This window comes from Copidosoma floridanum, unplaced genomic scaffold, assembly GCF_036245765.1.
Source record: "Copidosoma floridanum isolate Cflo_tuat_1 unplaced genomic scaffold, Cflo_Japanese_pri ptg000031l, whole genome shotgun sequence".
Classification (NCBI taxonomy): Eukaryota; Metazoa; Arthropoda; class Insecta; order Hymenoptera; family Encyrtidae; genus Copidosoma; species Copidosoma floridanum.
Genome location: NW_028321908.1, coordinates 6,689,905 through 6,712,085, shown reverse-complemented (window position 1 = coordinate 6,712,085; position 22,181 = coordinate 6,689,905). Strand labels below are relative to the sequence as shown.

Genomic DNA, 22,181 nt, shown 5'->3' with positions numbered 1-22,181 from the left:
CCGCTTCAGATACAGAGGAAAGAACAAGTACACTCATAACAAAATAAAATAACGTTAATAACAATTTCTAGAAGTTCAGATCAAAGTTTTGGCCCCTTTGGTTGTGGAATAGTATTTACTGTTATTAAAAATGTTTAGCCGATTATGTAAAAAATTTAAATCTCTTTATGTACTAAGAAATCCTTTAGTTCTTCGAAATTTACATTTCCAGAACAAATGTAATCAACAAAATAAAGTATTTTTTCGAAAAAACTATTTCTCACAGTACCTAAAAAGCCATGTAAGACTTACTATTTCTTACCTTATGATGAATATTCTTAATTTGGTTTTCTATCACTTAACAATTTAAGATGTGTGACTACAACCGGAAATTATCAATTCAAATGGATTCAACACGATTATCAGGAAGAAAATTAGTCGGAATTTGGTTACTGACGTGTAGTGGCATGGTATTTTTTGCTGTTACTTTAGGTAAAGTGTAAATCAAATTTTTTTTGTTTACAAAATTAATTTTTGAAGTGAAAAATTAATAGTGGTTTTTATTTAATTGAATGTCAATATATAACATAAGAGTTGAAAATACTATGTAAGAAAAGTATTACGTTATATAAGTATTTATCTGAGTGACAAATAGCAATATGACGTTCATATTAGACAAACTAGCAGCTAAAAATTGGTATTATAATCTTCAGAAAGCCTATGACAAGTCAAAGGTCATAATAATATTTTGTTGCATAGACATCGCAAGTGGTCAAGTTGATATATTTATGTTTTATAACAAGACCACGTATTAAATTTATAAAATATAGTATCAAGACCTGCGTGGGCTTCTTGACATTTTGTGGCAATAAGTTTCTGGGAGTAAAAGTTATATTGCTATTATGTGATCTGAAAGGTGCATGATATGCCAGATTGTCTTTCATCGCAATGTACCTTAGATAAGTACTTATTCATACTTAATTGCATAAGATCAAAACTTATTCATTTGAAAAACTGTTGGCATAGAAGTAACAGGTTCGTTTTTTTGATGATTGGTCTGTTGGTCGATCCGATTCCTCTGGCATGTACATCTGTATACAAAGTGAATATAGGTATACTTTGATGAACTACAGTTTACAAAAATAGTTTTCTTTATCAATTTTCGGGTTCAATTCCAATTGCCGTCAGATTTTTTCTTTTTTTTTAATATAATTCATTATTCTGTTTTAATTTCTTATTATAACTATCGTTTAAATTTATCAATATTGTCAGCACTTTTTTTTTGGGCAGGTCAAAAAAATTTTATTTTTAATATTGACTATTAGATAATTTATCACGTTAATAGTTCTAGTTTGCAAGGCTATTTCATAACTTTGTACTAATAAACAAATGATTTTTAAGGTTATGAATAAAATTTGAACGTTTTCAAACTTCCAAAAAATTATGAACGTCCAGTTTATGAGAGAAAATAGTCAAAGGCCCAAAAAATTTACTTTCGTTTTAATAATATCATCAACAATTATTACCAGCAAATTTCGACAATAGTATTTGTTTAATTTTAAAAAATGGGTGCTTTATGTTTTTATGCTATCACTACACAGATATTAAAATTATATCAAATCCCACAGTTTGAATTGTACTTTAAGTTCTGGCAACCTTTTGATTAGTAATAGTGCCTGTTATGCAATCCATAATGCTTAGTATAAATTAATCTAATTGTTTTTATGTGATAGAATCGATCATTAAAGTGCAAGGCAGTTAAGTCGTTTTTGTTTAATTATCCTAGTATTATATATATATATATATATATATATATATATATATATATATATATATATATATAGTATATAGTTTTGTTTAATGATGAATAACCATTTTTTATTTTAAAATCGGGTATTCGCTACGTGTACAAGCTGAAAAAGTGATCGCAGCAATACCTGTGCTAATATGTGAAACTAAACGATATATGTTTGTCTTCTGCTAGCAGACTGCTAAGCATTACTATCATTAGAACGTTATTTGTTTATATATCGACAACCATTCTAAGGGTTACATTTTTAATAAAATTATGAGTAGTATGTACATATTTTACTCAGGCATGTTCATTTTAGAAAAGGCAATGAAATATATCGTATACTGTGTATTTCTTAGAGTTTTTAGCTGGGGCCCAATCCTCCAAGCGTATCGTATGAACGTGTGTACATACTATGTAACACGCTGGTATAGGGCTAATGGAGCTCTCTGATTGGTCAGAGGAGGTCTGTGTTGACTACATTGCAAACTAATAAAACGTATCACGTATCACACAGTACACGGACTTGTGTTGAAGTTATACTCAAGCGCTTATAGTGCTTGTAGTACACATTTTGTCTTTAGTTATTCACATAGGATTGTACCACTTGAGACATTGTGTTAATTCGTGATATAATAAACACAGAACCTTTCGTGTATCTATCGAGGTGCTGTGTTCCTATAGGTATCAAGCACGTATCGCGAATATTGCCTTCTGCTGTGCCAGACCAATAGTTCTCGTTTTTCCCTCGGTTGCGCTGCTTCAAAATTGTGCACGTAGCGAATACCTTAAGATTTAGTTGACAGATTTAAGTATGCAAGCTTTTAAATTTTTGTTTGCTTTCACTTACAGTGGCTTTAATGATTGCATGCAAACTTTGTATATTATTAAAATTGATACAACAATTCCCTAATTTGTAATTTTAATTTAATTCTCAAAATGATTTTATTTTATACAGCACGAAATGCTTAATTTTAATTTTTCTTCATTCCGTAAGGTTTTTAGATCTTTTTTTTTTTTTTTTTTTTTTTTCGTCAATTTTATCAAATTTATTAATAATTTCATTTTATAAGATAAATTTTCTGCTTTTCTTAACAGATTTTTCCAGCTTAACAAATATTATTAATAACAATATTTAATTTATAGCATGTAAATAATACTCATGATTCTACTGTAGCTTATGTACAAAGAATCAGTTATGCACAAATACAAATAATAGAATACTATGCCTTCTGTACCTATGAGGATTAAAAATTGTAAGCTAGGATTTAGTCTACTCTGGGCCAATGGATAAGATGCTTGGCTAAGAATTTGTTAATCAAGGTTCGAGCCACCTTATAGGAGTTTTTTTTCTTTTGTTTTATTTTTATAATCATTGTTGATGCGTCTTTAAGATTCCAAAATACTTGAACTTAAGTAGAAACATTTTTTTATTAAAAGAAAAGAATGTGAAAACCATATGGTTTTCATTATTAAATCACATGGTGATTTGAGACAAAAAACCACATGAAAACAGAGTAGAAAAACCATATGATTCTTTATGGTTTTTATATATGGTTTTCTTATGTGGTTAACCGTTATGGTTTTTTTCAAGAGAGTAAAGTTGTAACTTATATGTACTTTAAAACGCTTACCACTGCAAAATAAATAAATGTAGTTTGGTTTGTTTTAAAAGAACTTCTACGATTGTTTGATGACAACATGATAAAGGTAAGGTTGCAATAAGTGTCTAAAACTTATTTGCATTTTTACATAATTTAATGATGTTAAATGATTTTTTTACTGCTGAAAATACAGTAAAGTGTTTTACGGTAGCTATTTAAAGTCTTAGATAACTGTGTAAATTTTTCCAAGATTTTGCACTGTAAATTTGTTTATTAGTAGCATTCTTTTTTCTAATACAAGCAACTATGTAAAAAAAAGAAGCTTAGATTCATTTTTTTTTTTTTGAATGTAGAATTTTGTATAAAAAATAAAAAATTTCGATTAACAAGTCATTCAAAGTTTTTGAAAAGTTTTTAAGAAATGAAAGATTTCACGAAATAACGTAATATTTTATTATGAAAAAAAATAACCTTATAACCTTCAAGGATCGTGATAATTAAGCTATTTTTATGTTTCAGATCGTAATGAAAGTTTAACTATTTACATCAAATGCCAGAAATGTAGTTGTACTTTTAAATATGATTTTTTGGGTACGTACAAGAAAAAGTCTTTTCAGAGTGAAAGAAAATAGAGAGCCTTTTCAGATTTTTAGAGAAAATAGAGCTTTTATAACCTATGTGACAAGAAAAAGTATTTTTGACTAATTTTTTTTTCTCTGATTATAATGTGGCAGTCTATACGTAGTTATAAATATAAAATACTAAATCATTATTTAATAATTTAAACTATAATTACTAGGTATCATAAGGCGCTTACCTTATCATTATGAAACTATCAAAGCAGTAATTGATAACAACAGTACTAATTAAGGTAACGCTGAGTGCTTTCTGGGGCATAATGACATAAATAAAGCAATAATTTATATTGATAAAGTAGATCGTAAATACTCCGTATTATTTGGTAATAAGCTTTTTTATTATTAATAAATGTTATATTAATTATTTAACAAAGTGGCCAGTAAGTGACCTATCTTACCTAAAGATTGACCACAGTGTTATTAAGTAATGTTTCATTAATTTACGCATATATACATACATACTTTTATTGCCAACTTGAAGTTAAGGGAAAAAAAAATTTACTTTAAGAGATCCTTTTTTTCCTCTTGATTTAAAAAAGCTCTTTTATGTCTTCTACTCGGAAAGGACTCTTTCTTGCTCTGACCCACCGATGTAATTCAGCGATTCAAGAAATTGTAAGACTTAATAAAAAAAAATGGAACCACATCCAAAATTATTAATTAAAAGCAGGCCTTACTTTGAATAAACAAATTTGCAGTGCAAAATCTTCAAAAAATCCACTCAGTTTTCTGACACTATAAAAAGCTATCGTTAAATTTTTTAGTATTTTCTTGGCAGTAAGAAAATTATTTAACAATATTAAATTATCTTCGGTAGGAAATCAAAAGTTTTATTCATTTATTGCAATCTAACGTTTTTTGTAATCAAACAATCGCATAAGATATTCAAAAACAAACCAAACTACATTCATTTTTTTTAGTTACAGTAAGTAATAAAATGTACATATGAATTATAACCTCAGATAAGTAAACCCTGTCAATGAAATCATAATATTTATCACATTAAAGTAAAATTATCCTACCAAAAAAAAAAAACTCTTATGGAATGTGCGAAAATAGAAAATGTGATTTTTTCGTACTGTATGAAATAAGATCTTGTTAAGAATTTAATTAAAATTACAAATTAGGAAATTGTTCTATCAATCTTAATAAAATACGAAACTTAAATGCATGAATCAAAAGACAAAAATTTTTTTATTGTTAAAAATATAACTGTATAACGTATGGAGAGATTTAAAAAAATTTAATTGTTCGAATTATTTACTGTGTAAAATTCATGTATGTATAAGAATATTTTGTTTACCTAAATAATACAACAATCTACTTGAAAAATCGAGAAATCGAGCATACGAATACGCACATAAAATTTTGTATGATCTACCAAGTATTTATCTTAGTTGCCGATGTTTCTATCATTCAAATTATTATCTTTTCTAAAAGTAGAATATTTGAACTATTTTTTAGTATCAATGTGCTGACAGCATGAAAATATTAAGCACCCATCTTTTTAAATTGAAAAAAATACTATGTAGAAATTTGCTGATAATAATTGTTAATGATATTATCAAAACAAAAGTAAATTTTCTGGGCCTATGGCTATTTTCTCTCATAAACTGGATGTTCATAATTTTTTGGAAGTTCGAAAACGTCTAAATTTTATTTATAACCTTAAAAATCATTTGTTTATTATTACAAAGTTATGAAATAGCCTTGCAAACTAGAACTACTAACGTGATAAATCATTTAATAGAGTTAGTATTAAAAAAAAATTTTTTTTGACGTGCCCGAAAAAAAAGTGTGAACAATATTGATAAATTAAAACGAAAGTTGCAATAAGAAATCAAAACAGAATAATGAATTATATTAAAAAAAAAAAAAAAAAAAAATCTGACGGCAATTGTAATTGAACCCCAAATTGCAAAACTATGTCATCAGAGGCATAAGCCCTAGTCATCTCAGCTATTCAATTTTTGAACCTAATACGATCCGAGGTCACATGTTTATTGATACCCTCCGAAGCTTGGCCTACAGTTCATAGTGATTATAACAAGCAAAAATAATAATTTATATTTAAGGTGCTTATAGGCATACTGTCAACCTCGAAAAATATTTTAAGCTAAATATTTTTTCAACGTATCTTCTTTGATACACACTACTATAAAAAAATCCAAAGTACGGGAAGAATTAAAAATAAATGCCTTAAAAGTCTGAGCTTACAATTGTGTAAGCATTTATTTGTATGATTTAATTTTCGAAAAATAATATGGCTAGCCTCTCTTAAACTTTTATATGTTGTAGAGAATTGTAAAATGAAAAAATAGATTTTTTTTTATTTTATAAATATTAGATGTCAAATCTTTTGTTTTCTTTATTTTCCCTTAATTTCTAAGACCTTATTTAAGAAGTGAGTATAGCAAAAAAAACTCATCGCTTGTTTTCGCTATGATATACGCGGTCATATAGCTATATAGCTGGAGAGCGCGTATTGGCTAGGTCGGCTAGGTCGTGGATTGGCACGCGGGAGACCGTGGTACGATTCCTGGCCAGTGCGACTTTCGGGCAAGTACCTCTGTGAGTCTCACATGTGCTTTTTCACCACGCAATGCTCCTCGAGGAGGGTTTAGGCGACCTTCTCGCAGCAAAAATTGCCTAATTTCCCCCTACCCCCCCTCCCAGTAATGAGAGGCCTCCCATCCCTTTTCCCTTCCTTCTCCCAAGTGCTAAGTGCCCATAGTAGTGCCCTTATTAAAGGAGCTGGACGTAGAGCACTATAATATAAAAAAAAAAGCTATATAGCTGTAGTCAGCATTTCCATGCACCACTCCTCTCTCCGTAGGCACATATTCAGTATACCCCTTCCACGCGTCTCCAAAGTATGTGCGTATATGCCCATTTCCGCGCGAATCTGTAGGCACACACTCAGTATATCCCCTCCACGCTTCTCAAATTAAAAAAAAATGTGCACTTTGTTCGACCGCTTGGCCGTGACGAGGCGCTCAAAACAGTGGCCAAAAGTGAACTCACGCTGTAGCATTGCAGTCAGCAATCTCTCTACTAATCTCTGGTTAAAGATGTATTCATATCGGTGGAGAATTCTGTACTACTTTTATTGCTATTAATTTTTCAGTATTTAATAAAACGTTAAATAAACTTGATTCATCCTGTGATTTAGTAGTCTGTGATACACTATGAGTGCTCGTGATATTAGCTACTAATAACGTGTTATCTTGGGTGAAATATTTGCAGATCGTGAAACCGTGACATTAACATTGTTCAAAAGAAGTTCTTGGTAGGCTGATTCAAACTGGACAGTTGTAGGATTATGTGTGAATTCATACGTCTAATAATAGGGCAAACAGCATTTCTACGTGATTCTAAGACATTTATAAGATAAAATAAAAGAGCCGTACATTCTCCAGGCTGCCCGCCTAAGTAAAATAAATAACCATTCCATTTATGTGTTTTCTAACAATAGTTTACCCACTCTTTAATGTTCATCTCATCAAACGGAACATTGAATACTAAGTGCTTACTACTTTCTAAATTATTTGCAACCATAAAAGAAACATGCTTTAAAATCTCGAAGCTTATACCAGGCTTACAGTTTTTCGATGACTCCCAAGCATTTAATGTTTCAACGCACGGCAAACACTTAAGAAAACTGTTCCTTATCATATGATACGCCGCAGGTAAATGGAAGTGCAGATCTTTTGAAAAAATTTTCTAAGTGGCAGGAAACAGTGCAGTTCTTTTCTTGTCAATAATTGTTAAATGAGCTAAGGTAAGCCTTGCATTAATAAGAAACTCAAATAATGAGACCAGTGGTGGATATAAATCAACAAGGTTTCTGCTATTTTTATGACAGCTTGAAAACAAATATACATATATTTATTAACCGGTATAATACCAAATAATCATTGTAAGCAACGTAAATTAGCTTTTAAGTAATTTTTGTACAGACGAGTTGGTGCGGGTATGTGTGAAAACAGTAGAGAGCTCACATATACTGTACTAGCAGCCCCCCGTCTCGGCATCGCCCGAGACTTACTAAATAAAACACCGTAGTGTGTTGACATGTAATGTGAAACATTTTTAGTTAGAAAATTTTACACATATTCCCGATACATCTCAGAACAAAAATCTTCTTATTAAAAACATATTTTTTTGGAATCCATATAGTTTATTTGGTCTAATAATAAGGTGTAAAAATTCAAGAAAATAATTATGCTGAAAAGTACCGTGCGTTCTTTATGCCATAAAATAATCGATGGCTATAAGAAGTTGTTGATTTACAGTTTCTTCTGTGTAATTCACGGAAAGGGCTATTTTTTAAAGCTGTTAAGATCTTAAACCCCCAAAAAATTTATATTAAAAAAAATTTTTTTTTTCTCATATCTCACAATTTTATTACCAGAGCAACAAAGTCCTGGACCTTAAACCCAACATTTTTATTGTCACAAAAACAGAAATACATTTTCTACTTATTTAAAAATCTGAAGTAGGATCTTTAAAGATTTCAGAGATTGCTGTGAGGGTATAATGAAAAGCTGATCTCTCATGTAATGGACTCTTAAGTTGTCGATTTTGACGCTGCTGTTTCAATCTCGATAAATTTTCTGCGTCAGTTTCTTGACGCCTCAAATTGTATTTATTAGATACATTTGAAGTTTTCTTTCCAATATACCCTTTTGCGACTATTGGCATGCTTACGACTTTTATGACCCCTAAAGGCTATTTTCAGTCAACTTTGTTAATTTTAATACATTTGTTGGCTAGGTAGTTCGACGTCCGATGGCTCTAAAAAAGACCGGTGAGCTTCTTAAGTTAACTCTTTCTTGACTGCAGTTAACAGTGATTGTGACTGCCTGGATACCTCAGGGTGATCTTCTCTGGCTTGCTGTTGAAGACCCAGACTGATTAGGAGAAAAATTACAAAGTCCGAAGCTTTGGGGCTAGTTGTAGTGCTCTTTCCCAACGTCTCCCGGTATAACGTCGTAGACGTTGGTGTCTAAAGCACCTTTTTCATTTGCAGATTCAGTTGTTTTGGTGATCTTAGATAGAGAGATTGATTAGTGATACTTGTCTAGTGGAGGCTGTCCCGTTGGCTCAAGTTTTTTTTCCTTCATATCTGTTATAGGTTTGCCCAACGCAGACCTTGAAGAGGATCAGTGATTCTTGGTGGATCCTAAAAAGAACCGATGAAATTGATGGTTCAGTAGGGAACGTAAATACTTTTAATGGCCCTAAAAAGCGCCAGTGGTGAAACTTCCAGGCTATTCTTTATTATTATTTCTGATGATGAAGAGCTGGCTACGGGTTGCTTGATTCTTACCCTGGGAGTCTCGATGTACGGAGACTGTGATGGAGGGAGGTACGCTGCTGACCAAAGAATATCTCGTCTCGGGTCGTTCCCCGGATAACCAACTGCTCATCTTTAGACGGGAACATGTGGGTAAGCGCATTGGGGACGCGACGACCAAGAAGGTAGCCGTTGTGGCTTCCCGTGACCCTCAGAGCTGTTTTCCCTTGCTTACATTTGTAGCCACAAATTCTCTAACTACACCAGGTGGGATGGTGGGATTCCCTCACAACTCTGATGAGTTGAACCAGATAGTGCTCTGGCTACATATGTCTCCTGGTATTGTGGAAGAGACGATATCGGTTGGAATTAATTTTTTTTTGATCGCACTCGTCGAGATTCAGGGTGAAAGGACACCTAGGTCCCTTCCCCTTTAGAGAAAAATGTCGTCCGTAACCAGAATACCCAGCTGCAGGACTATCACCAGCATTCTCTATATATCTTGTTGAGCTGCCGAAGCTCGACTATACCACTGTTGATGCGCTCCGGCCTATTATAACCACACTAATTTAATTATGTTGCAGGTAGCTTCGATTTTATGTCGACGCCACCTAGCGGATTTTACTGAACTAAAGTGAAAAGCTGGCGTATTTTTGCAAAACTTTTAACTCATTTATTGCTATTGTTATTAAATTTTATAAGATAAAAACTATACTCAAACCATCTAGGAAGTATCATGAATCAGTGTGCAAAATTTTAGCAAAATCGGTTCAGTAGTTTTCGCGGTTAGCGATTAGAACGGTTTTAGTGACTTTGCTTTATATATTAGTAAGATTTGTAAGTACAGGGGAACGAGTCTCTATCGGGCACGAGGGTAACCCAACCCAGTCGTCTTCACGTGATTGTTAAAAAATACTACAATATATGTTAAAGTATCAAGCAATTAATTGAAATATCATCAAAGAAATGTGTAATGTGTTTTTAGAGTTAAAGTATTCATTGGTCTCTTTTTATCTACGTGTGTATTTTTATGAATGTGCAAGAGTCGTAACTCGTAATAACGCACTGCGGGCATTGGAGGATCCTTTTTCACCAACACAGATATAGTATTTTTAACTTCAGTTTTACTCATGCTACGTACAACTGTAGAAAAATGATCATCGTACTCTGAACTGCACGACGATGACTCGGTATCATCTACTCTATCTATTTCGCTAAAACTTTTATCGCTTTCATCTAGTATAATAAAATTAGCTTCAAATACATTTAAATTTAAAAAATCAATGATAGCATGAAAAAATTATTATCGCTAGTTTTTTGTATTCATAACAAATTGTACTGCTTTCAAACACCTAAAAAGTTCAGCTAAAGCCCCCAAAAAAATGGTAAAAATGGCCAAAACAGGTTTTTTGCGCCTAGAAAAAGAAACTGAAAATTGTACATAAAAAGTTGAATACATAAAAGTTGCGCGATTCCAAGAAAAAATGAATAAGCCAAGTTGAGCTCCAATTGATTGAGCCGTTTTCTTAAAAATTGCAAAAAACTGTCAGTAGGTAGCGGGGCGGTAGTGCCTAACCTAGTCGTTAACGTACTTGCTCCTGGTTAAATGAAACGGCGTTAAAATATCTCATACATGAACTCTTGACAAACAACAGCGTTTTTGAAAAATGAAGCTACTTTGCTCCAAAAATTTTTTATGTCTGTTTAACGAAAGGACCTTTTTTAAGTTTTTTTAGTAGTTCGTGAAAAATTTACAACGATCTTGCTTAAATTTAGTGCGTCTGTTCAGGGCTATGATACCGACATTGTGTCTAAATTTTAGCTCTAAATATTAATTAGAACGTGAGTTACATTTTCAAAAATGACCAAAAATGAAGGTTTTTGCAATTTTCGAGAAAACGGCTTAACCGATTGGAGCTCATCGTGACTTATTCTTTTCGTCTCAGAATCGCGCAACTTTTTTGGATTTGACTATTTTTTGTACGATTTTCAGTTTTTTTCTAGGTGCAAAAAACCTGTTTTGGCCACTTTTACTATTTTTTTGTGGCCTTTGCTGAAATTTTTAAGTGTAAGTAGTACAATTTGTCATGAATACAAAAAACTAGCGATGATAATTTTTTCATGCTACTATTAATTTCCGGATCCAAAAAGCTAATTCTGTCATACTAATCCAGCAAGTCAGTAAAGTCTGCAAAATCGTAAATTTATACATACATAAAAAATGTTTAACTACATCCATCATGGATCCATGTACACAAATATTGTAAAGTATGAATGAATGTATTTGTTAAGATGTACATATTTATATACATATTTAAAAAATATTATAATATTAACGAGTACCTGTCATTGCTGAGGCATCTTGTTCAAACTCTGAATTAACTGGTGATGAGTGCTCATCACTATAGAAGTTCTGACGAACATCTGCATAGTACACATGACCATCATCTAGAAAAGAAATCATTAATTAACAATTTCATACACATGCTAGCCTTTTAAAAAAATGAATATATGTAATATACCATTCTCAGGATAGAAAACACCAACGGTAATTAAAAGTTTGTTATATTTATCCATGCATGGGCTCATTTTTATATCTATCCCTTTCATTTTATACTGCATCAATCACACGTCTGTATTTATGTAGCATTAAGTTATAATATATTATTAGAAAGTTTTGAAGATTGATATCAAAGCGCCGCTCTTACCTTGCTCTTAAACTTCTCAGCATCATCCATTTTTCTATTTCGAAGGGCACACATGCTTCAAATATCGATTATTTATTTATGACTTTTATAGAAAAAGCTAACCAAATAATAACTTACTAACAACCAAATCACGGACTTATAGTACATAGGTTAGAATAATAGGGTTGCTACACACTCCTTTGTTTCCATAATTAGTTCAAGTTTCTCTGTTGTTACGGAACGAACGATATAGGTTTTTTTTTTTATACTATAGCGCTTTACGTGCGGCTCCTATAAAGGGCACTACTCTGGGCACTTACCACTTAGGAGAAGGAAGGGAAGAGAGATGGGAGGTCTCTCATTACTGAGAGGGGGTAGGGGGAAATTAGGAATTATGCTGCGAGATGGTCGCCTAAATCCTCCTTGAGGAGCATTGCGTGGTGAAAAAGCACATGTGAAAATTCGTAGAGGTGCTTGCCCGAAAAAGTCGCACTGGCCGGGAATCGAGCCGCGGTCTCCCGCGTGCTGACCCATGACCTAGCTGACTGAGCCACCTAGCGCTGTTGAACGATATAGGTAACGAACGATACTTTTTGAACGCGCCCTGTAGAATCTCCTTTCGATGGAGCTGCTTCACATTCACTCTCACAGCTTTGGAATAAGAAAATGTCATCATTGTAGCTAATTCTCCTACTGAAGTTGTATATAATACTTGTTTTACCAATTTAGGAATAAATTAAATTTTTAGTTATGTACATATATTAAAACGAATATTTATGTAAGTATTTATTTTTTTTATTTTATTCTTTTATTTCATACTCCGTCCCTTTCGATTTCGGCTTCCATTGCATTTCTTACAACTTTGCATATTCTATATTTTTAATACTCTTAAATGTTTATATTTTCTCTTTTCTCTTTCTATAATGAAAATAAAATAAAATGTAATCAAATTATAATTATAACTAAAATTAAATTAATCAAAACAATCAACATATGTAGATTATCAGAAACATAACTGAAAATACAATTTTTTTTTTTTTATAAGAACAAGACTATATTCAATACCACTGTTTGTATTGTCTGTTACAGTCAATTTTTATCCCCACCTTTTCCCACTTTTCACTTTTCATCACTTTTCACTTTCTTCTCTCTTCTTTTCTTGCTTCCTCTTCTCATTGTTTCAATAATTTCCTGGTGTCTTCTTTTAATTTACTTTATAAGTTATCTCTATCCTCTTTAGTATTTGCACTTCTTAAAACTTCTATTTCCTTTGAATCTTCGCTTAGAACTTCTTTCTCTTTTTCACTCCTTATTTTTCACATATCCTCAGTATATGTCTATGGTCCTCTTCTTCTTTCTGACACAGTCTACACATCTCTTCTTTCCAGTATTCTTTCCCTTTACACTTATTTCCGCATCTTAATCTTGCTATCAGCCTCCTATCTTTACTTGTCACATCCTTTTTTAGGTACTCTAGTTCTCTCTCTGTTTTGATGTGTCTATATATCTTGTTGTATCTTGAATTTTCTATCTTCTCCAGTCATTATTTTTTCTCTTATTTCCTCCTTAAATTCTACACCTCTCATGTATTTTGTTTCTTTTAGATTTTCTTCTTTTAAAATTTTTAGTCTCTTCTTTGATCCTCTTCCTATTTTCATTCTTACTTTGTCCTTGTCTTTTTCTCTTATACCTTCTTTCACTAATTTTATATTTGAGTCCCTGATTTTTCTTCAAACTTCAGCGCTCTTAATACTTTTATTTTTAGCTTCTCCATTTTTTACTCTTCTTCCACTATGTAATTTGAGGTATTACTATCTAATCCTAGTATCCACTTGAGGTATCTTCTTTGCACACTTTCTAGCTTTTCAAATTCTTCCCACCTCTATATCTCTGCTCTAAATAGTGCTACACTTTCCACAAGAGCTGTAAAAAGTTTCTTCCTTCTGTTATAACTGTTCTTAAATATTCTCTCACCTATATACTACATGCACTCTTCATAGCAATTACTGTTTTTCTCCTCCTATCTTCCATGTGTCTTTCACTAGTGCCATTCTTCAGTAGAATATATCCAACATATCTTACTTCGTCTACTTCTTCTAAATCTTTTTCTCCCCACATTCATACTCTGTTTTTCTTCTTTCTTTTTTCGTTTTTTGTTTTTGTATTACTTATAATCATTTTCTTCTTCTCAATATACTTTTTAAGTCTTTTAATTATTCCCTTTAATTCCTCTTTCCTGTCAGCTATTAGCAGAATGTCATCTGCATGCGAGAGGTACCACACTTTTTCATTTCCTATACTACATCCTCCTACTTGCCCTTTTTTCAGCTTTTTCTCGAGATCTACCAGGCACACGTTGGGCAAGGTTGGGCTCAAGGGACATTGCTGTCTTACTCTTTTTTCAGTCCAAAATTCCTCTGATACTCCTTCCTCTGCTTTAATTACATTCTTTGGTCCTTTATAAAAATTCATAATTCTATTTCTTAATTTTTCACGCACCTCCATCTCTATTAGTCTTTCTCCTAGTACATCCCTATCCACCTGGTCAAAAGCTTCATTAAGATCTCTGAAGCATGCAAAAATCTTTCCTTTGGGTATGCTCAGCCTTTCCTCTACTATATGATTTAGCGTCTAAATTGCTTCTATTACTCCTTCCCCTTTCCTAAATCCGAACTAACTCTCTAGTAGCTTATTTTCTATTTCTTCCCTCAACAATTCGTTTAGCATACTAGCGTATATCACATATGCCGTGCAAGTTAGTGTTACTCCTCTGTAATTAAGCGACTTATCCTTATCTCCTTTCTTATATATTGGACAAATTACTCTAGTTCTCCATTGTTTCGGCATTTCTCCTTCTTCCCATACAGCTGTCTAACTCTTTTGGCATATATTTCCAGACCTCATTTTCCAGTTTATCTTCTCCTAGTGCTGTCCTCAGTTTCAGCTTGTTGATCTGTATTCTAAAATCTTCTTGAGTAAATTTTTCTTTCTCTTCTGTGCTTTCACTTGAAATCCTCTCTTCTTTTCTTGATTCTTCCAGTACCATTACTCCTTCATTCTTCCCACTCAACTTTTTTATGAAATGTGATCTCCAATCCTGCATTTTTATCTTATTTATTCCTTTTGTCTTTTTTCTGAATCTGTTTACATACTTCAACACTTCTCCTTCCGATGTTGCTTTCCTCAATTTTTTCTCTTTATTTCTTTGCAACCTTATCCACTTCGCTTCGCACCAATTTCTGTATTCTCTTGTTTTGCTTATGAAGTAAGATCTTTCTACTTTCTGTTTCCTCTATAGTTTCATTGTCTTACGTAACTAGTTTTTCTTAGCTTACCATTCTTTATCATACCATCTTTTTTCTCTTAATTTCCATTTTTGTATGTGTTTTTTAACCTTAGGCACTGATCTTTCCACCATTTCTGTTATTTTACTCCATCTTTCATTTACTTCTTTTCCGTTTATCTTCCAATCTTTGCATCTTTCTTGAAACTGATCAAGCAGTTCTTGAGACCATTTTCTCGGTGCTTCTCTTTCCTAATCATTTTCCTCTTCTAACGTTTGTTTCTTTCTCTAAATATACTTCCATCGGTAGGTGATCTGACTACGTTCTTCGTCCGATTTTCATCAGTTCAATTTGATCAAAAACCTCTTCATATCCTACAGCATAATTAATTACAGTTTCGCCTCTGCTGCCAACATATGTGAACTCACCTTCTTCTCCTTTTTGTCTATTTACTATTTCCCATCCTTTTTCTGTAATTTCTTTAATCAACCTTTTTCCTTTCTCATTTATTGTATCATCCTTAGATTCCCTTATTTTTACTTCTTTACTTTCCCAGTTTGTTTCGTCAATTCATCCTCCTTTTTTTCCTGTTCTCGCGTTCTAATCTTCTACTAAAAATACTTTTCCAGCTTCTTGCTCTCCTATTTTCTCTTTTATAATTTTCATCGTTTCTATTACCTTTTGACTGTATACTCCAATAACTATCTACTCCTGTTCTTCATATTTAATCTCTTGCATTATTATATTTTCATTTCATACTTTAGTCGGGGAGCCAGAGGTTTTCATTTCGTTGTTGGATGAAATTTAACGAAATCTCGCAAAAATTATACATTGTTGTCCATATAATGATCCCTTAAAAAAGTTCGAATAGACCTGGTCGGGAAGATCTTTTTTCGTTGCGAAATAACTTTGAAAACCGATTTTTTTTCAGTTATCTAACAATATCTCAAAAATGAGGCATTTTATCAAAAAAAAGTTCAATACAAAAATTGTTTAACTGATGATTTTACGTAATTGTAAATTTTTTTCAAGAGATGAAAATTGTTTATTCTTACTGAAAACATGCGGTAAAGTTGTAAACAGTGAAAAATAAGGAGATATGATAAAGTGAGGGAAGAAATCGTTTTTTACTGTTGATATTTCGATAGTAGATAGGTATTAGTGTTAGTAACAAAATGCACCAGGTCCGCTTTTTCAAAAGCAATATGGTGACCTACTACAAAATTATTAATTTAAAAGTTTATAACGCTGTAAAACCTGTCACAGAAAGCAGATCTTGTTAAAACAAATTGGAATCGGTAGATGGTAAAATTATCTGTCATTAAGCTGATTTTTAAAATTTTGTAACAATTATTTTTTTTGTTATTAACAAAAAACCACTTTTTGTGGTTCGTAATTTTGTCAATTTGCGAGATAGAGCTTTGGAATGAAATGCATTTGATTACATTTATTTTTTAATTAATTTACTAATAAAATAAATTCATTGCATGTCCAACAAAAGCCGAGAAACGATACTTTTACGTTTTTAGTTGTTGAGCCTAATGTAATGCACGTAGACGATTGAAACTTGGATAATTAAATGTCTAAATGCTAAGGTACATAACAAAAATAATAAGACATTAATTGCCAGAATATTTATTTAGAAATTGTTTGTTACAGGCAATTTGTACGATGTCCAAAGTAATCAGTCGCTCTGCTGCGTCTATAAGTTCTGACACCGCACTCGTTTCGTACCGACATCGCGCTCATATTTGGCCCACTCGGGCGTCGCTGGAATGCTTAATTGCAATGTAAAAGTGTCATATCTCGGCTTCTAATGGTTCTACAACAGATTTTTTTTTTGTAAATTAATTAAAAAATAAATGTAATCCAAAGCATTTCATTCCAAAGCTCTATTTTGCAAATTGACAAAATTACGAACCACAAAAAGTGGTTTTTTGTTAATAACAAAAAAAAATTGTTACAAAATTCTAAAAATCGGCTTAATAATATCGAGATCCGCTTTCAGTGGCAGGATTTACAGTGTACTAAACTTTTAAATTAATAATTGTGCAGTAGGTCACCATATTGCTTTTGAAAAAGCGGACTTGGTGCATTTTGTTACCAACACTAATACCTATCCACTATCGAAACATCAACAGTAAAAAACGATTTCTTCCCTCACTTTGTCATATCTCCTTATTTTTCACTGTTTACAACTTTACCGCATGTTTTCAGTAAGAATAAACAATTTTCATCTCTTGAAAAAAATTTACAATTACGTAAAATCATCAGTTGAACAACTTTTGTATTGAACTTTTTTTGATAAAATGCCTCATTTCTGAGATATTCTTAGATAACTGAAAAAAAATCGGTTTTCAAAGTTATTTTGCAACAAAAAAAGATCTTTCCGACTAGGTCCATTCTAACTTTTTTAAAGGATCATTATACGGACAACGATCTATAGTTTTTGCAAGATTCCGTTAAATTCCATCCAACAACGAAAAATCATGTTGTTTGAACCTCTGGCTCCCCGACAACTTTGAATTTCTTGCTCTCTATCTTTGTGTCAAGTTCAAGTCAAAAGCAATTATTCCTCCTTTTCTTTTCCTTTTCTTATGTTCTCTTACCGCTGATACTATAGTCCATTCGAACTTTCTCGACATCTTACTATCTAGATTTGTCTATTTATCCTTTTCCAACCTCATTTTTACCAACACTATTATATTGAAGTCATTTAGATATTTCCACACCTCCCTGTCCTTATTTAATACACCTGCTATATTCCAAACACAGACACTTATATTACATCTACTCCTTCCCTCCACCTGTTTCTCTTTTTGCACTCATCATTCTTGTGACATTTTTGCTTCCTTTTCTTGAATCTCCTTCCTATCTTCCGTAAATTTATTGCTCCACTCATTATATCTAAACCATTGCTCATTAATCATTATTTTTATGTAACCCACTTTTGTGGTTTTTTCTTTGCTTCTCTTTGGATTTATCCAGTATCAAATTCTGAATTTCCCTTTCTCTTCCAATCAGATCATTCTCAATATATATCCCCTTCTCTAGCTTCTTCTTGTTTGCCATAACGCTATCCTTCATTTCCTTTTTTTCTAGTTTTACTATCACTAATTTCCTTTCTCCTTTTTCACTATTAATAACTTTTTCATTAGCCTTGCCTACTCAAACCTTGACATTTATTTTCTGTGCAATATATTCTTCCACTGTCTTTTCTACATTGACTTTTTTAATAAATACCTCTTTAATCACAATATTCTGAGTTTCACCTTTTTCTTTTTCTTACTCTAGTCTACTGACTCTCTCTTCTACAGATTTTTTCTGTTCCGCCCATTCCTGTTTCTCTTTATCCCATTTGGTTCTCTCTTCTCTCCATTCTTCTTCTTTTTTTTTTTCTCATCTAAGTAACACTTCTGCTCCTGTCATCATTCTTTTTACTTTGCCACTTTGCCGTCTTTCTGAAAATTCAGGGTAGTCTAAGCGTTACTCCTTGTGTTTACACTTATTCCCGCCTTTGTTGACATATTAGGAATTTTCTGCTCTGTCAGTGATATATAAAATCTCATTTATTGACACTATTATTGATAAAGCAGCGCCCTATTTACCGCTCTTCAGTAATTCAGGTATCTTCCCTACCAACTGTCTACAACGACGAGACCTACTTTATCAGCTATCTATATTTCTGAGATTATAACATTTTATTACACGTTCCTCTCCATTATCTGTTTCTCTTACACTTATATATCTTTTTAAATCATTCACTGTTGTCCACGTAGAGGTCACCGTTATCCACTGCACACTACCTTTATCTCCCTGTCTTGGAAACGTGACATCTCTTCTTCTTTCTTTCCTTTTTAACCTTACTTTTTTACTTTCTCACCTGTTCACTATTTTCTCGGTTTTTTCAATTTCACAGTCACTTTTTTACTTCATCATTTCTTTTACCTTTTTCTTCTTACTTATTTCCAGTTCTGTTTTAACTTTTGATAACTAATCTCACTTTATCCATTGACTTTACTTCAACTTCCTGTCAATTTTTCACTCACACTACTCTTGCTTACATTTTACAACTTTATGCACCTTTATTTTACTACTTAACACTTACTTATTCTTTATTATTCTTTTTTCTTAGCCGTTCTAGCACGGACACGTCGTCTCTCCTACCCGTACGATACGGAAGTCTATTTATATGAGTATAAAAGTATTAATTTTTTCTTTCAATTTATTTTTCAAAATTAGTAAGTATAAAAACCCCTTATATAGTCTCAGTTTCCTCCTCATTTACTGTAGTATCATGAACATCATTAGAATTAAGAGCATTCATTAGCATCAAATTTAGAGTTTGTGGCTTGTGTTGTTCAGTCGTTACTTGACAGGAACAGTTAAATTTAAAATGACACTTACGTTGGTATACATCGATAAAACCAAAAGAAAGCAAAACATTAACAGCTCTTACTCTTGTTTGATTTCCCCTGTTACCAATTTTTGTGGCTTTAAATAACATTTATGATCGTTTTTTTGGGATCGCATTTGATAATTATCATCTAATTGAAATGTATCCAGTGCCATGAAATGACTAAATCTTCAAAGTGATCACTTCAAACAGTAGAAGTTTTTGTAATCTTACAATTATCTATTGCCTCCATCCACTTTCTCTTTTTATTTCAGAATCGTCAGAAAATCTAAAAATAATTTAAGAATAATACTGGATATAAGAATGCTAAGCTTACTACAATAATAAGTTTTTAATTTGCTTTACAGTAAAGTAAAAATGTTGTCATTTGGATACACTTATTTGTTTTATAAAAATTTGAAAAACAAACGTACTTGTGAAAGCTTCGGATTTTATCCTAAGGGTTTACTTCTTTCTAGCAAAAAATACAAGTTTTTGTCATTTTGATCACTTTTACAGAACTATTTTACAGTTTTTTTGTTACATTATTTATGGTGCAGGCGATGAGGTTAGATGTATTGTCTACGTTTACTCAGCAGACATCTGAGGCAGCCTAAGTAAAGATATAGGTATATTTAAAACCATTGAAAACCACAACCAATCAGCGAAGAGGGTAGAGAGAGAGAGAGAGAGGGAGAGAGAGAGAGATAAACAGGTACCAAAATCTTTCATCTCTTCTCTAGCGGACAGTTCCACTTACATAAAATCCTATGGCTATAGCTTTCCTTCTCTATCTTACAATATCCTTATGATTCAAGTACAGTGTAAGATGTAAAGGTGGTGGTCCCATTGTCCATGTTGCCTACAGTAAATTTTTGTTAACATTTTGTGTCATTTCCGCTTTTTCGCACCAGGTGTCGCAATAGGAAACTAGGACCTACAAAGTGTCAAGGGGTAGTGTGGCAGATGCGGGAACTTCTCCTGATTAGCTCTGTCATATTCAGGACCAACACGTGCACAATCCTAACCAGCCAATCACTGGTTTACAATCTTACGTCTGTGATCTTCATAAGTTTGAGTGACATACATCGATATGCAGAAGTAGTGTAAACAATATACATAGATATACAGTTTCTCTGTTGGAGTCCTGAACAATGTGACTGTTAGACTAAGAACTCAGCCCAAAGTGCGTAATAAAAAGTATCTGCCACATCTTTTTCAAACGTTCAGAAACGTTGTGATCCGTAGAGATGTAAAATATTCTCGTGACTTTTTTTTATTACAAGTTATATTTTAATACAAAAAGTGCCATATAGTCCAAACGATATTACTTCCGCAACTTGACAACTGGATTAATGTTGAGGGGCTGGGCTGTTAGACACTCTCGTGTGCTGACACCGCTGGAATAGTCCAATGGATAGATAACACAGGACCACAAAAAAAAAGTGTCAGGGTACCAATAAGTGAATATATATTTCTTATGTATTTTGAGGTGCTGATTCAAGATCTGAAGTCCAAAATGCTCCATCACGTCAGAATTTCTACCTAACCTCAAAAAAGACCAAAAATGATCATGAAAATCGCGAATTCCAGGCTCTTAATGCAAAGTAATAAACTACGAGAATTCGAAATGTAAATAAAAATTTTTTATAGTAGATGTACCCCATTTGATATCCAAGTGACACGTGTGACATTGTAAAAAATTTCGAACCTCAAAAAACTAGACAATTCTTACCCAAATGAAAAAGCTTATAAGATTGATTTGTAGATGTATATTTAACGGTCTTAGGGGTAGTTTCCCACGTATATTTTGATTTTAAATAAGAATTCTGCTTATCAATTGCTTTATATCATCAAAATCTAAACCTAACCTCAAAAAATACTGAATATAAACATAAAAACGGCTAAACATAGATACTGAGTGTAAAGTAAATTATTTCTTGTGTATTTTTGCGTGCTTCACCACAATCTACAACTGAAATTGCTCAACTACGTTATAATCCTAACATAACCTTAAAAACATTTAAATAGAGCTTCATTCCACTAAAGATTGGTATACATTTAAAAGTGTAACCATGCATTTGTCTTTCGTAGTGTCTATTCGCACCAAAACGCACCGTATATCCACGTAATTACGTGGATATAGTGGATACGCATGCGCAGTGGGCAAATCTACTGTCCGGTACTTATAAGGTCCAAGTTTATGTTTTTTTCCGAGTGAGCGAGGCGCATGCGTGTACGTGGATATAAGGTGTAAATAGACACAGCGTTTGTCTTTACAACATCAGAATCAAATATACATCTAAATTCGCTGATACTAATTACGGTATGTAAATCTTATTTATCCTGTGATTCGTTTCTTCTAACCTCCAAAAGCACTAAAATTTATCTTAAAATGGAAAATCCTATGTAAACTTTTAGAACTAGTTAATGAAAGCTGTCTCTAAAACAGTCCTACACGCATTTGGATGTGCTAATTAGGAACCTCTTCAATTTTCTCTG

The 22,181-nt window shown here is 32.4% G+C and overlaps 1 protein-coding gene across 1 annotated transcript in view; it reads left to right on the top strand.

Annotated features, from left to right (window-relative positions):
• LOC106641876 (heme A synthase COX15) overlaps nt 1–22,181 on the top strand; it is a 104,459-nt gene continuing 82,278 nt past the window's right edge. Inside the window, exons 1-2 of the mRNA XM_089597236.1 lie at nt 1–280; nt 351–471. Of these exons, the coding sequence (XP_089453362.1) occupies nt 131–280; nt 351–471 (271 nt within the window). The 5' untranslated portion in view covers nt 1–130. The remainder of the gene's footprint in view (nt 281–350; nt 472–22,181) is intronic.